Raw genomic sequence first — 15,011 nt, forward strand, 5'->3', positions numbered from 1 at the left:
GGGGGAGAGGGGGGGAGAGTGGGGAGAGGGGGGAGAGGGGGGGAGAGTGGGGAGAGTGGGGGAGAGGGACGGAGAGGGACAGAGGGGGGGAGAGGGACGGAGAGGGGGGAGAGTGGGGAGAGTGGGGGAGAGGGGGGGAGAGGGGGGAGAGGGGGGGAGAGTGGGGGAGAGGGACGGAGAGGGACAGAGGGGGGGAGAGTGGGGAGAGGGACGGAGAGGGACGGAGAGGGTGGAGAGGGGGGAGAGTGGGGAGAGTGGGGGAGAGGGTGGAGAGGGGGGGGAGAGTGGGGAGACGGACAATCGGGAATTAGTGTCCGGAACAGCGCAACCTTGGGATTGTTCCCAACTCTCACGGTGATTTCCGGAACATCAATCGCAGCTGCAACGTGCATTTATATAGCGCCTTTAACATAATAAAACGTCCCAGGGTGCTTCACAGGAGTGTAAATCAGACACAATGTGACCTCGAGCCACATCAGGAGATATTAGGACGGGCGACCAAAAGCTTGGTCAAAGAGGTCGGTTTTAAGGAGCGTCTTGAAGGAGGAGAGAGAGGCGGAGAGGTTTAGGGAGGGAATTCCAGAGCTCGGGGCCCAGGCGGCTGAAGGCACGGCCGCCAATGGTGGAGCGATGGAAATCGGGGGATGTTCAAAAGGCCAGAATTGGAGGACGTGGGGAAACTGTGTGAAGGACTCATCGAATCTCACAGCACAAAGGAGGAGGCCATTCCGCCCATTGTGCCTGTGCCGGCTCTTTGAACGAGCTCTCCAATTAGTCCCACTCCCCCTGCTCTCTCCCCACAGCCCTGTGAATCTTTCCCCTTCCAGTATTTCTCCAATTCCCCTTTTGAAAGTTACTATTGAATCTGCTTCCACCGCCCTTTCAGGCAGCGCGTTCCAGATCACAACAACTCGCTGCGTAAATAAAATCCTCCTCATCTCCCCCTCTGGTTCTTTTACCGATTATCTTCAATCTGTGTCCTCTGGTTACTGACCCTCCTGCCACTGGAAACAGTTTCTCCTTATTTACTCCATCAAAACTCCTCATGATTTTGAACACCTCCATTAAATCTCCCCCTAACCTTCTCTGCTCTAAGGAGAACAACCCCAGCTTCTCCAGTCTCTCCACATCACTGAAGTCCCTCACCCCTGGAACTATTCTGGTCAATCTCCTCCGCACCCTCTCCAAGGCCTTGAGATCCTTCCTAAAGTGTGTGGTGGCCAGAATTGGACGCAATTAAGGGGTGATCTAATCGAGGTGTTTGAGATGATTAAAGGATTCGATAGGGTAGAGAGAGAAACTATTTCCTCTGGTGGGGGGAGTCCAGAACAAGGGGGCAGAACCTTCAAATTAGAGCCAGGCCGTTCAGGGGTGATGTCAGGAAGCACTTCTTCACACAAAGTGGGGTGGAAATCTGGAACTCTCTCCCCCAAAAAGCTGCTGCGGCTGGGGGTCAATTGGAAATTTCAAAACTGAGATTGAGAGATTTGTGTTGGGTAAGGGTATTGAGGGTTGTAGAACCAAGGCGGCCGGATGGAGATAAGCTACAGATCAGCCATGATCCAATTATACCATCTACAAGATGCACTGCAGCAACTCGCCAAGGCTTCTTCGGCAGCACCTCCCAAACCCGCCACCTCTTCCACCTAGAAGGACAAGGGCAGCAGGCGCATGGGAACACCACCACCTCCAAGTTCCCCTCCAAGTCACACACCATCCTGACTTGGAAATAGATCGGCCGTTCCTTCATCGTCGCTGGGTCAAAATCCTGGAACTCCCTCCCTAACAGCACTGTGGGAGCACCTTCACCACACGGACTGCAGCGGTTCAAGAAGGCGGCTCACCACCACCTTCTCGATGGCAATTAGGGATGGGCAATAAATGCTGGCCTTGCCAGCGATGCCCACATCCCATGAACGAATTTTTTAAATGACCTAATTGAATGGTGGAACAGGTTCGAGGGGCTGAATAGGCCTCCTCCTGTTCCTATGCTACAGAGTAAAGCTCCCTCTACACTGTCCCATCAAACACTCCCAGGGCAGGTACAGCATGGGTTAGATACAGAATAAAGCTCCCTCTACACTGTCCCATCAAACACTCCCAGGGCAGGTACAGCACGGGGTTAGATACAGAGTGAAGCTCCCTCTACACTGTCCCATCAAACACTCCCAGGGCAGGTACAGCACGGGTTAGATACAGAGTAAAGCTCCCTCTACACTGTCCCATCAAACACTCCCAGGGCAGGTACAGCACGGGTTAGATACAGAGTAAAGCTCCCTCTACACTGTCCCATCAAACACTCCCAGGGCAGGTACAGCACGGGTTAGATACAGAGTAAAGCTCCCTCTACACTGCCCCATCAAACACTCCCAGGGCAGGTACAGCACGGGTTAGATACAGAGTAAAGCTCCCTCTACACTGTCCCATCCAACACTCCCAGGGCAGGTACAGCACGGGTTAGATACAGAGTAAAGCTCCCTCTACACTGTCCCATCCAACACTCCCAGGGCAGGTACAGCACGGGTTAGATACAGAGTAAAGCTCCCTCCACACTGTCCCATCAAACACTCCCAGGGCAGATACAGTACGGGTTAGATGCAGAGTAAAGCTCCCTCTACACTGTCCCATCAAACACTCCCAGGGCAGGAACAGCACGGGTTAGATACAGAGTAAAGCTCACTCTACACTGTCCCATCAAACACTCCCAGGGCAGGTACAGCACGGGGTTAGATACAGAGTAAAGCTCCCTCTACACTGTCCCATCAAAGGTTGGGAAATTGCGGGGTCAGTGTCCACATAAAGCGTGCAGCAAAAAATAGTAATTTTGTTTATCTTGCCCAAAGGTTTTCTTTAAGTTGACATTGGCAGGTAAATAACGGCAGATTAGATCTAGTGTCGCAAGCTGATAAAGGAAGTAGGGACTGTCTATTGCATATGTATTGCTGGAATCTTGTTGTCAGAAGCCTTTTGGAAGTGATAAGAGTGTACAGAGGCCAAGGGGAAACATAAGAACAGAAGAAATAGGAGCAGGAGTCGGCCATTCGGCCCCTCGAGCCTGCTCCGCCATTCAATAAGATCATGGCTGATCTTCGACCTCAACTCCACTTTCTCAGCCTATGTTCCTAGTATTCCAGACGAGGGCTGAGCCAGGGATTTTATGAAGGGTTAAAGGCATTGTGCTAAAATTCTAAGTGCTTCAGTTGCAGGGCCTCCCCTGGTGGTGGGGATTATCGGGGAGCAGGTCATCCTGCCGTGCATCTACCGCTGGAGCCCAAACACGACGGTGCCCGATCTGCGGGTGATGTGGCAGAGGGATGGAAATCAGCTCGTCCACGCTCAGTATGGGGAGGAGGAGTGGAACGCCTCGCAGAATGCCAGGTTCAAGGGCCGGACGCGGGTCTCGGCCGAGAAGCTCGCCCGCGGGGACCTCTCGCTGCTGCTTTTTGCCGTGGCGGCCGGGGACGAAAGCGTGTACGAGTGCATCGTCTTCAAGCTCACCGCGACGGGGCAAGAGAAGAAACAGGCGACCAAAGTGGGTCTCGTCACAACGGGTAGGCAACGCCTAAACCCGCTTCCACAAACCCGGGCTCATCCTAACCTCCGCTGCCCCTAACTTCCCTAATTCGCACCAAGTCCCCGTCCACCCATCACCTCCTGTTGCTCGCTGACCTACATTGGCCCCCGGTCCGGCAACGCCTCGATTTTAAAATTCTCATTCTTGTTTCCAATCCCTCCTTGTCCTCCTCGCCCCCTCCCTATCTCTGTAACCTCCTCCAGCCCCTACAACCCTCCCTATCTCTGTAACCTCCTCCAGCCCTCTACAACCCTCCCTATCTCTGTAACCTCCTCCAGCCTCTACAACCCTCCCTATCTCTGTAACCTCCTCCAGCCCCTACAACCCTCCCTATCTCTGTAACCTCCTCCAGCCCCTACAACCCTCCCTATCTCTGTAACCTCCTCGAGCCCCTACAACCCTCCCTATCTCTGTAACCTCCTCCAGCCCCTACAACCCTCCCTATCTCTGTAACCTCCTCCAGCCCCTACAACCCTCCCTATCTCTGTAACCTCCTCCAGTCCCTACAACCCTCCCTATCTGTGTAACCTCCTCCAGCCCCCTACAACCCTCCCTATCTCTGTAACCTCCTCCAGCCCCTACAACCCTCCCTATCTCTGTAACCTCCTCCAGCTCCTACAACCCTCCCTATCTCTGTAACCTCCTCCAGCCCCTACAACCCTCCCTATCTCTGTAACCTCCTCCAGCCCCTACAACCCTCCCTATCTCTGTAACCTCCTCCAGCCCCTACAACCCTCCCTATCTCTGTAACCTCCTCCAGCCCCTACAACCCTCCCTATCTCTGTAACCTCCTCCAACCCCTACAACCCTCCCTATCTCTGTAACCTCCTCCAGCCCCTACAACCCTGCCTATCTCTGTAACCTCCTCCAGCCCCTACAACCCTCCCTATCTCTGTAACCTCCTCCAGCCCCTACAACACTCCCTATCTCTGTAACCTCCTCCAGCCCCAACAAACCTCCCTATCTCTGTAACCTCCTCCAGCCCCTACAACCCTCCCTATCTCTGTAACCTCCTCCAACCCCTACAACCCTCCCTATCTCTGTAACCTCCTCCAGCCCCTACAACCCTCCCTATCTCTGTAACCTCCTCCAGCCCCCTGCAACACTCCCTATCTCTGTAACCTCCTCCAGCCCCTACAACACTCCCTATCTCTGTAACCTCCTCCAGCCCCTACAACCCTCCCTATCTCTGTAACCTCCTCCAGCCCCCTGCAACACTCCCTATCTCTGTAACCTCCTCCAGCCCCTACAACACTCCCTATCTCTGTAACCTCCTCCAGCCCCCTACGACTCTCCCTATCTCTGTAACCGCCTCCAGCCCCTACAACCCTCCCTATCTCTGTAACCTCCTCCAGCCCCGACAACCCTCCCTATCTCTGTAACCTCCTCCAGCCCCTACAACCCTCCCTATCTCTGTAACCTCCTCCAGCCGCCTACAACCCTCCCTATCTCTGTAACCTCCTCCAGCCCCTGCAACCCTCCCTATCTCTGTAACCTCCTCCAGCTGCCTACAACCCTCCCTATCTCTGTAACCTCCTCCAGCCCCTACAACCCTTTGAGATCTCTGTTCTCCTCCGTTTCTGGCCCCTCGCGCATCCCTCACTTCCTCTGCCTCACCAGTGTCGTTCCGGATTATGGAACTCAAGTCTTTGGAGTGGGACTCGAACTCACCGATCCGAGTTGAGAGAGTGTGTGCTAACCACACTGAGCCTGGCTGACAACAGAAGAGTGGGAGTGTATATCAACCAGGAGCTAGCACCTCCTGACTCCCCAAAGCCTTTCCACCATCTACAAGGCACAAGTCAGGAGTGTGATGGAATACTCTCCACTTGCCTGGATGAGTGCAGCTCCAACAACACTCGAGAAGCTTGACACCATCCAGGACAGAGCAGCCCGCTTGATCGGCACCCCATCCACCACCTTAAACATTCACTCCCTCCACCACTGGCGCACCGTGGCTGCAGTGTGCACCATCTACAAGATGCACTGCAGCAACTCGCCAAGGCTTCTTCGGCAGCACCTCCCAAACCCGCCACCTCTTCCACCTAGAAGGACAAGGGCAGCAGGCACATGGGAACACCACCACCTCCAAGTTCCCCTCCAAGTCACACACCATCCTGACTTGGAAAATATCGGCCGATCCTTCATCGTCGCTGGGTCAAAATCCTGGAACTCCCTCCCTAACAACACTGTGCGAGCACCTTCACCACACGGACTGCAGCGGTTCAAGAAGGCGGCTCACCACCACCTTCTCAAGGGGTGACTAGGGATGGGCAATAAATGCTGGGCCTTGCCAGCGACGCCCACATGCAGAAAACCTTCTGAGGATGGGAAGGATTGTCGAAGGATTAGAAATAAGTAATGTTCTGCTGTGTTAACGTTATGTTTTTTTGATGTACTTCAGCCCATTACAGTGTCCCAGTGATATCGGAAGAGGGAGATATTCGGCCAGGAGGAGAGGTGAATCTCACCTGCCATTCCTCCGGTGGTTACCCGGCGCCGACTGTTGATTGGACGGATGGAGAGGGGAACTCCCTACTTGGCAGCAGGCCGGTGGTGTCGAGCTTGGTGTCTGATCCCGCCACCGGACTCTGGAATGTGACCAGTGTGCTGCAGGTCCAGGTATCGACAAACTCGAGCTTCACCTGTTCCATCTACAACACCAGGACTCGGGAGACCCGGACGTCAGCGATGTGGCAATGTAATTCCTTCCGTTAACCCGTTAACTTTTGTTGGTATTTAACTGTTCGCTTCTGTTCAAATATATTTTCTGGGGATCCAGACTCCGACGTTCTCCCAGTCAGCCTCCCACCTTCCAACCTCCGTCAACTCGCGCTCATCCAAGACTCCGCTGTCCCCGTGTCCTAACTCGCTCCGAGTCCCGTTCACCCATCACCCCCCCTGTGCTCGCTGACCTACACTGGCTCCCGGTCCGGCAACGCCTCGATTTTAAAATTCTCATCCTCGTCTCCAAATCTCTCCGTGTCCTCCTCGCCCCTCCCTATCTCTGTAACCACCTCCAGCCCCTACAACCCTCCCTATCTCTGTAACCCCCTCCAGCCCCTACAACCCTCCCTATTTCTGTAACCTCCTCCAGCCCCGACAACCCTCCCTATCTCTGTAACCTCTTCCAGCCCCTACAACCCTCCCTATCTCTGTAACCTCCTCCAGCCCCTACAACCCTCCCTATCTCTGTAACCTCCTCCAGCCCCTACAACCCTCCCTATCTCTGTAACCTCCTCCAGCCCCTACAACCCTCCCTATCTCTGTAACCTCCTCCAGCCCCTACAACCCTCCCTATCTCTGTAACCTCCTCCAGCCCATACAACCCTCCCTATCTCTGTAACCTCCTCCAGCCCCTACAACCCTCCCTATCTCTGTAACCTCCTCCAGCCCATACAACCCTCCCTATCTCTGTAACCTCCTCCAGCCCCTACAACCCTCCCTATCTCTGTAACCTCCTCCAGCCCCCTACAACCCTCCCTATCTCTGTAACCTCCTCCAGCCCCTACAACCCTCCCTATCTCTGTAACCTCCTCCAGCCCCTACAACCCTCCCTATCTCTGTAACCTCCTCCATCCCCTACAACCCTCCCTATCTCTGTAACCTCCTCCAGCCCCTACACCCCTCCCTATCTCTGTAACCTCCTCCAGCCCATACAACCCTCCCTATCTCTGTAACCTCCTCCAGCCGCCTACAACCCTCCCTATCTCTGTAACCTCCTCCAGCCCGTACAACCCTCCCTATCTCTGTAACCTCCTCCAGCCCCCTACAACCCTCCCTATCTCTGTAACCTCCTCCAGCCCCGACAACCCTCCCTATCTCTGTAACCTCCTCCAGCCCCTACAACCCTCCCTATCTCTGTAACCTCCTCCAGCCCCTACAACCCTCCCTATCTCTGTAACCTCCTCCAGCCCCGACAACCCTCCCTATCTCTGTAACCTCCTCCAGCCCCTACAACCCTCCTGATCTCTGTAACCTGCTCCTGCCCCTACACCCCTCCCCATCTCTGTAACCTCCTCCAGCCCCTACAACCCTCCTTATCTCTGTAACCTCCTCCAGCTCCTACAACCATCCCTATCTCTGTAACCCCCTCCAGCCCCTACAACCCTCCCTATCTCTGTAACCTCCTCCAGCCACTACAACCCTCCCTATCTCTGTAACCTCCTCCAGCCCCCTCCAACCCTCCTTATCTCTGTAACCTCCTCCAGCCCCCTACAACCCTCCCTATCTCTGTAACCTCCTCCAGCCCCGACAACCATCCCTATCTCTGTAACCTCCTCCAGCCCCACAACTCTCCCTAACTCTGTAATCTCCTCCAGACCCTACAACCCTCCCTATCTCTGTAACCTCCTCCAGACCCTACAACCCTCCCTATTGCTTTAACCTCCTCCAGCCCCCTACAACCCTCCCTATCTCTGTAACCTCCTCCAGCCCCGACAACCCTCCCTATCTCTGTAATCTCATCCAGCCCCTACAACCCTCCCTATCTCTGTAACCTCCTCGAGCCTGTACAACCCTCCCTATCTCTGTAACCTCCTCCAGCCCCTACAACCCTCCCTATCTCTGTAACCTCCTCCAACCCTCCCCGAGATCTCTGCGCTCCTCCAATTCTGGCCTCTTGCGCATCCCCCCGATTTCCATCGCTCCACCATTGGCGGCCGTGCCTTCAGCCGCCTGGGCCCCGAGCTCTGGAATTCCCTCCCTAAACCCCTCCGCCTCTCTCTCCTCCTTTAAGACGCTCCTTAAAACCGAGCTTTTGGTCGCCCGTCCTAATATCTCCTGATGTGGCTCGGGGTCAAATTGTTGTTTGTTTATCGCTCCTGTGAAGCACCTTGGGACGTTTTACTATGTTAAAGGCGCTATATCAATGCAAGATGTTTCTGTTACATCTCTACTGATATTAATTTCGATTGACTAACCACTTGGTCCTGAAACAAACGCAGATTGGGCGACCGCTTTGGGAACCCGTCCATTCAGTCCGTAAGGGGGACCCCGAGCCTCCGGTCGCCTGTCACTTTAATTCACCGCCCCATTCCCACTCGGACCTCACCGTCCGCGGCCTCTTGCATTGTTCCACGGAAGCTCAACGTAAGCTCGAGGAACAGCACCTCATCCTTCGATGAGGCACTTTACAGCCTTCCGGACTCAATATCGAGTTCAACAATTTCAGATCATAACCTCGGCCCCTATCATATTTTTATATTTTTCCACACTTTGTGTTTGTGCTTTTGTTTTGTTTTTTGTTTTGTTTTTCTTCCCTCCCACATGGCAGCTGTCCTTCACTCTGCCAGCGCCATTCACACCCCATCTAGAGCCATCCTTTGTGTCTTTACCTGCCCCATTACCATCTCCTCTCGCCTTGAATATCTCTTAATCTCTCTTAATCTCTCCTGCTTTCTATCCTATCACAGACCTTCCCTTTTGTTCTTTCATCCCCTCCTCCATTTCCCAGCCCCTAAACTTGCTTTTAAATCTGCTCCTTTTCCTGCTTTTTTCCAGTTCTGACGAAGGGTTTCGACCCGAAACGTTAACTCTGTTTCTCTCTCCATCGATGCTGCCTGGCCTGCTGAGTTTTTCCAGCTTTTTCTGTGGTCCTAAAACAAATTTGTTTGACTTAGGTGTCAGCAAGGAATGCTCTGTCGTTCCGCGGGACAACAAAACGGTTCCAATTGTTGTGGTGGGCGCCTTGGTTGCAGTCGCGCTCGCCCTTGCCGTGGGGCTAATACTTCGCAGGAGAAGGAAGATGCAGCAAGAAGAGTATTCAGGTAAATGCCAGCGAGGAACCTCTATGACTATGATGTCCATCTGTCCGTCTAGTCTCGCACAAGTGTCAGCCATGGCTCAGTGGGTTTAGCTCTCTCTCTCGCCTCAGAGTCAGAAGGTCGAGACTCGAGCCCCATAATCCAGGCCGCCGCTCCCCACTGCCAGTGCTGAGGGAATGCCACACTGTCGGAGGGGCAGTACTGAGGGAGCGCCGCACTGTCGGAGGGGCGGTACAGCGGGAGCGCCGCACTGTCGGGGGGCAGTACAGCGGGAGCGCCGCACTGCCGGAGGGGCAGTACTGAGGGAGTGCCGCACTGCCGGAGGGGCAGTACTGAGGGAGCGCCGCACTGTCGGAGGGGCAGTACTGAGGGAGCGCTGCACTGTCGGAGGGGCAGTGCTGAGGGAGCGCCGCACTGTCGGAGGGGCAGTACTGAGGGAGCGCCGCACTGTCGGAGGGGCAGTGCTGAGGGAGCGCGGCACTGTCGGAAGGGCAGTACTGAGGGAGAGCCGCACTGTCGGAGGGGCAGTACTGAGGGAGCGCCGCACTGTCGGAGGGGCAGTACTGAGGGAGCGCCGCACTGTCGGAGGGGCAGTACTGAGGGAGCGCCACACTGTCGGAGGTGCAGTACTGAGGGAGTGCCGCACTGTCGGAGGTGCAGTACTGAGGGAGCGCCGCACTGTCGGAGGGGCAGTACAGAGGGAGCGCCGCACTGTAGGAGGGGCAGTACTGTGGGAGCGCCGCACTGTCGGAGGGACAGTACTGAGGGAGCGCCGCACTGTCGGAGGGGCAGTACTGAGGGAGCGCCGCACTGTCGGAGGGGCAGTACTGAGGGAGCGCCGCACTGTCCGACGTGCCGTCTTTCTGATGAGACGTTAAACCGAGGTTCCGTCTGCCCTCTTGGGTGGATGTAAAAGATCCCATGGCCACTATTGGAAGAAGAGCGGGGGCGGTGGGGGGGGGGGGGGTGGGGGGAGTTTTCCCCGGTGTCCTGGGGCCAATATTAATCAACCTCAACCAACGTCACTAAAACATCTGTTGTGAAAAGCTGGGGACGAGGCTTGTTTGGGGCCTAAACCTGTTGGGCCGAATGGCCTGTTTCTGTGCTGTAGTTTCTACGTAACGTGAGGCCAAGACAGACGCAAATGTTATTTTTGATTCCTTTCCTATTCCCAAGAGCCCAAAGTGATTTGGGACACCGTTCCTTATTGCCGTACATTCTGTGGCGGTCTCGTGGGTTTTATTCTGACGGGTCTCTGTTTTTGTTCTTCACAGTGGCGTGCGGCCATGATAATGGCCTCCAACCCCATCCCGAGGTGGCCTGTTTCCAAAGTAAGTGATCGACGGGTCGGTTGGTGCCCTTGTGGGGTTTTTTTTGTGGGGGTGGGGAGTCCTGGAATCGAGATCCACCTATCCAAGCTTGCCGAAGAGACAGAGATGGTGGCATTGCTGGCCAGGGAGATGGAAGCATAAAATTACCATGGGATAGCGACAGATTAAGCGAATGGGCAAAACTGTGGCCACAAGAGCAGGTCAGAGGCTGGGTATTCTGTGGCGAGTGTCTCACCTCCTGACTCCCCAAAGCCTTTCCACCATCTACAAGGCACAAGTCAGGAGTGTGATGGAATGTTCTCCACTTGCCTGGATGAGTGCAGCTCCAACAACACTCAAGAAGCTCGACAACATCCAGAACAAAGCAGCCCGCTTGATTGGCACCCCATCCACCACCTTCAACATTCACTCCCTCCACCACCGGCGCACCGTGGCTGCAGTGTGCACCATCTACAAGATGCACTGCAGCAACTCGCCAAGGCTTCTTCGGCAGCACCTCCCAAACCCGCCACCTCTTCCACCTAGAAGGACAAGGGCAGCAGGCGCATGGGAACACCACCACCTCCAAGTTCCCCTCCAAGTCACACACCATCCTGACTTGGAGATATATCGGCTGTTCCTTCATCGTCGCTGGGTCAAAATCCTGGAACTCCCTCCCTAACAGCACTGTGGGAGCACCTTCACCACACGGACTGCAGCGGTTCAAGAAGGCGACTCACCACCACCTTCTCAAGGGCAACTAGGGATGGGCAATAAATGCCGGCCTTGCCAGCGACGCCCACATCCCAGGAACGAATTTTTTTTTTTAATTGATTTTAGCGTGGTAAATGTGAGGTCATCCACTTTGGACCTAAAAAGAATAGAATAGGTTACTTTCTAAATGGTGAAAGGCTAGAATCAGTGGAGGTCCAAAGACAGGTACAGACAATAATCGAAAAGGCTAATGGAACGCTGGCCTTTCTATCCAGAGGCCTAGAATACAAGGGGGTAGAAGATATGATGCAGCTACACAAAGCCCAGGATAGACCACACCTGGAGCACTGGGAGCAGTTCTGGGCACCACACCTTAGGAAGGATATACTGGCCTTGGAGGGAGAGCAGCGTAGGTTTACCAGAATGATACCCGGACTCCAAGGGTTAAGTTACGAGGAGAGATTACACAAACTAGGGTTGTATTCCCTGGAATATAGAAGGTCAAGGGGTGATCTGATCGAAGTTTTCAAGATATTAAGGAGAACTGATGGGGTAGAGAGAGAGAAACTATTTCCGCTGGTTGGGGAGTCTAGGACTAGGGGGCTGAGTCTAAAAATTAGAGCCAGACCTTTCAGGAGTGAAGTGAGGAAACACTTCTACACACAAAGGGTGGTAGAAGTTTGGAACTCTCTTCCACAAACAGCAATTGATGCCGGGCCAATTGTTCATTTTAAATCTGAGATTGATAGATTTCTGTTAACCAAAGGTATTGAGGGAGATGGGGCAAAGGCGGGTGGATGGAGTTAGGTCACAGATCAGCCATGATCTCATTGAATGGCGGAACAGGCTCGAGGGGCTGAATGGGCCTCCTCCTGTTCCTGTGTAACAGGCTCGAGGGGCTGAATGGGCTTCCTCCTGTTCCTGTGTAACAGACTCGAAGGGCTGACTGGGCCTCCTCCTGTTCCTGTGTAACAGGCTCGAGGGGCTGAATGGGTCGCGGGTTTGGGAGGTGCTGCCGAAGAAGCCTTGGCGAGTTGCTGCAGTGCATCTTGTAGATGGTCCACACTGCAGCCACGGTGCGCCGGTGGTGGAGGGAGTGTATGTTTAAGGAGGTGGATGGGGTGCCCATCAAGTGGGCTGCTTTGTCCTGGATGGTGTCGAGCTTCTTGAGTGTTGTTGGAGCGGCACTCATCCAGGCAAGTGGAGAGTATTCCATCACACTCCTGACTTGTGCCTTGTAGATGGTAGAAAGGCTTTGGGGAGTCAGGAGGTGAGACACTCGCCGCAGAATACCCAGCCTCTGACCTGCTCTTGTTGCCACAGTATTTATGTGGCTGGTCCAGTTAAGTTTCTGGTCAATGGTGACCCCCAGGATGTTCATGGTGGGGGATTCGGCGATGGTAATGCCGTTGAATGTCAAGGGGAGGTGGTTAGACTCTCGCTTGTTGGAGATAGTCCTTGCCTGGCACTTGTGTGGTGTGAATGTTACCTGCCACTTGGATGTAGAGATGGGCGATAAGCAATACCTCACCTGTGTTGTCTACAACCTGGGAACAGAGAATGTTTACCAAGACCTCGTCTCAATCTGTCTCTCTTTCTATTTCAGAACCAGAGGTGATTTGCCTGGACGAGGACAGTTTGTGAACAAACGTCGACGGCTCTTCTTGGGGACTGGCCCCCCAAGTTAATCTGCCCTTTGTGAATGGCAATGGTTGTGACGGTTAATTCCCCCTGAGTGATGGGCCCCCAGAGGCTCTCGCTCAGCCCCCTGGGGGTATGGGGTGGGTGGGTGTGGCGAAGGACGAGGGAGGCAACTCGCTGCATCATTTCAACTGCGAGCCCACCTTGAGCGCACGGGCGTTGGCCCTTGACTGTCAGCTTTGTTATTGGCAGGGGGGGGGGGAACCTGCGATTCAGGAAGGAGGCGGGCACTACAGATGGCCACTGAACCAGCAACGACATGGGGGAAGGGGGGGGGAGTGAGGTGAGACAGAGTTCGTGCTGCACATCTACAATAATCCTGCTCCCGTAAAACCCTCCCGCAAGTTGACCCTGATGCCCCCTGTAGTCGAACCGCACCTAAGGCCTGGCGCGCGGAGAGTGCTGGAGTCACACCTGCTGCTCACGGGACGGTGCTATGAATCTAGGAGAGGATGGAAAGAAGATTATTTTTCCAAACACTATTTTTATTTTCTCTCTCTGACCTTTTACTTTCCCCAATTCTGGGCACGACACACTTCAGGAAGGCCGTGGAGAGGGTGCAGAAGGAGATTGACCAGAATGGTTCCAGGGATGAGGGACTTCAGTGATATGGAGAGACTGGAGAAGCTGGGGTTGTTCTCCTTAGAGCAGAGAAGGTTAAGAGGAGATTGACCAGAATGGTCCCAGGGATGAGGGACTTTAGTGATGTGGAGAGACTGGAGAAGCTGGGATTGTTCTCCTTAGAGCAGAGAAGGTTAAGAGGAGATTTAAGAGAGGTGTTCAAAATCATGAAGGGTTTCGATTTAGTAAATAAGGAGAAACTGTTTCCATTGGCAGGAGGGTCGGTAACCAGAGGACACAGATTGAAGATAATCGGTAAAAGAACCAGAGGGGGAGATGAGGAGGATTTAATTTCCGCAGCGAGTTGTTGTGATCTGGAATTGGAGAAATACTTGAAAAGGAGAAATGTGCAGGGCTCTGGGGAAAGAGCGGGGGGTGGGGGGAGTGGGACTAATTGGAGAGCTCGTTCAAAGAGCCGGCACAGGCACGATGGGCCGAATGGCCTCCTCCTGTGCTGTATCGTACTGTGATTCTATGAAGGATGTAAGAGTCATACAGCAGGCTGTAGCTCGTACCTCTGTACAGCAATTTTTATAATAAACACCTTTTCACGAATAAATGGTCATTTTTTATTTTCTGTCACGCGATCTCTCTCCCGGTTGATGGGAACTTCCGAGGCTGTGAGCTTCGAGAAGGCCTGGTACTTTCTCGTAGAGAACTTGAGGTGATTGTGTTATTTTCACCTTCGATGGGAAACGGCGAGGGAGGAGCTAGCTGGTGGCTTTTGGTTGGACACCGGCCTTCCATCACCGGGACCCGCAGTTTGACCCAAGCCCAGACCTCTGGAGTGGAAACACGCCTGCAAATTCCATCGCAAGCCCGTTCTCAGTGATCCACAAAGCTGGCTGCAAGGGGGCTGTCGCATCGAGACAGTAGGGAATGGTCGCCTGCGGTGGGACTGCATTACGTTGATGGGGCACTGTAACCCCAGGCTGTACCTGGCCTGGGAGTGTTTGATGGGACAGTGTAGAGGGAGCTTTACTCTGTATCTAACCCATGCTCTACCTGCCCTGGGAGTGTTTGATGGGACAGTGTAGAGGGAGCTTTACTCTGTATCTAACCCGTGCTGTACCTGCCCTGGGAGTGTTTGATGGGACAGTGTAGAGGGAGCTTTACTCTGTATCTAACCCATGCTGTACCTGCCCTGGGAGTGTTTGATGGGACAGTGTCGAGGGAGCTTTACTCTGTATCTAACCCATGCTCTACCTGCCCTGGGAGTGTTTGATGGGACAGTGTAGAGGGAGCTTTACTCTGTATCTAACCCCAGGCTGTACCTGCCCTGGGAGTGTTTGATGGGACAGTGTAGAGGGAGCTTTACTCTGTATA

General features: G+C 54.2%; 1 protein-coding gene across 1 annotated transcript in view; it reads left to right on the top strand.

Annotated features, from left to right (window-relative positions):
- Window positions 1-13,278, top strand: part of LOC147110016 (CD276 antigen homolog) — a 16,024-nt gene extending 2,746 nt beyond the window's left edge. The window contains exons 2-6 of the mRNA XM_086002455.1: window positions 3,172-3,551; window positions 5,979-6,275; window positions 9,196-9,342; window positions 10,614-10,670; window positions 12,970-13,278. Of these exons, the coding sequence (XP_085858581.1) occupies window positions 3,172-3,551; window positions 5,979-6,275; window positions 9,196-9,342; window positions 10,614-10,670; window positions 12,970-13,007 (919 nt within the window). The 3' untranslated portion in view covers window positions 13,008-13,278. The remainder of the gene's footprint in view (window positions 1-3,171; window positions 3,552-5,978; window positions 6,276-9,195; window positions 9,343-10,613; window positions 10,671-12,969) is intronic.
- Window positions 13,279-15,011: the final 1,733 nt, after the last annotated feature.

Source organism: Somniosus microcephalus, chromosome 12 (assembly GCF_052327205.1).
Source record: "Somniosus microcephalus isolate GS21.2 chromosome 12, FLI_Smic_1.0, whole genome shotgun sequence".
Classification (NCBI taxonomy): Eukaryota; Metazoa; Chordata; class Chondrichthyes; order Squaliformes; family Somniosidae; genus Somniosus; species Somniosus microcephalus.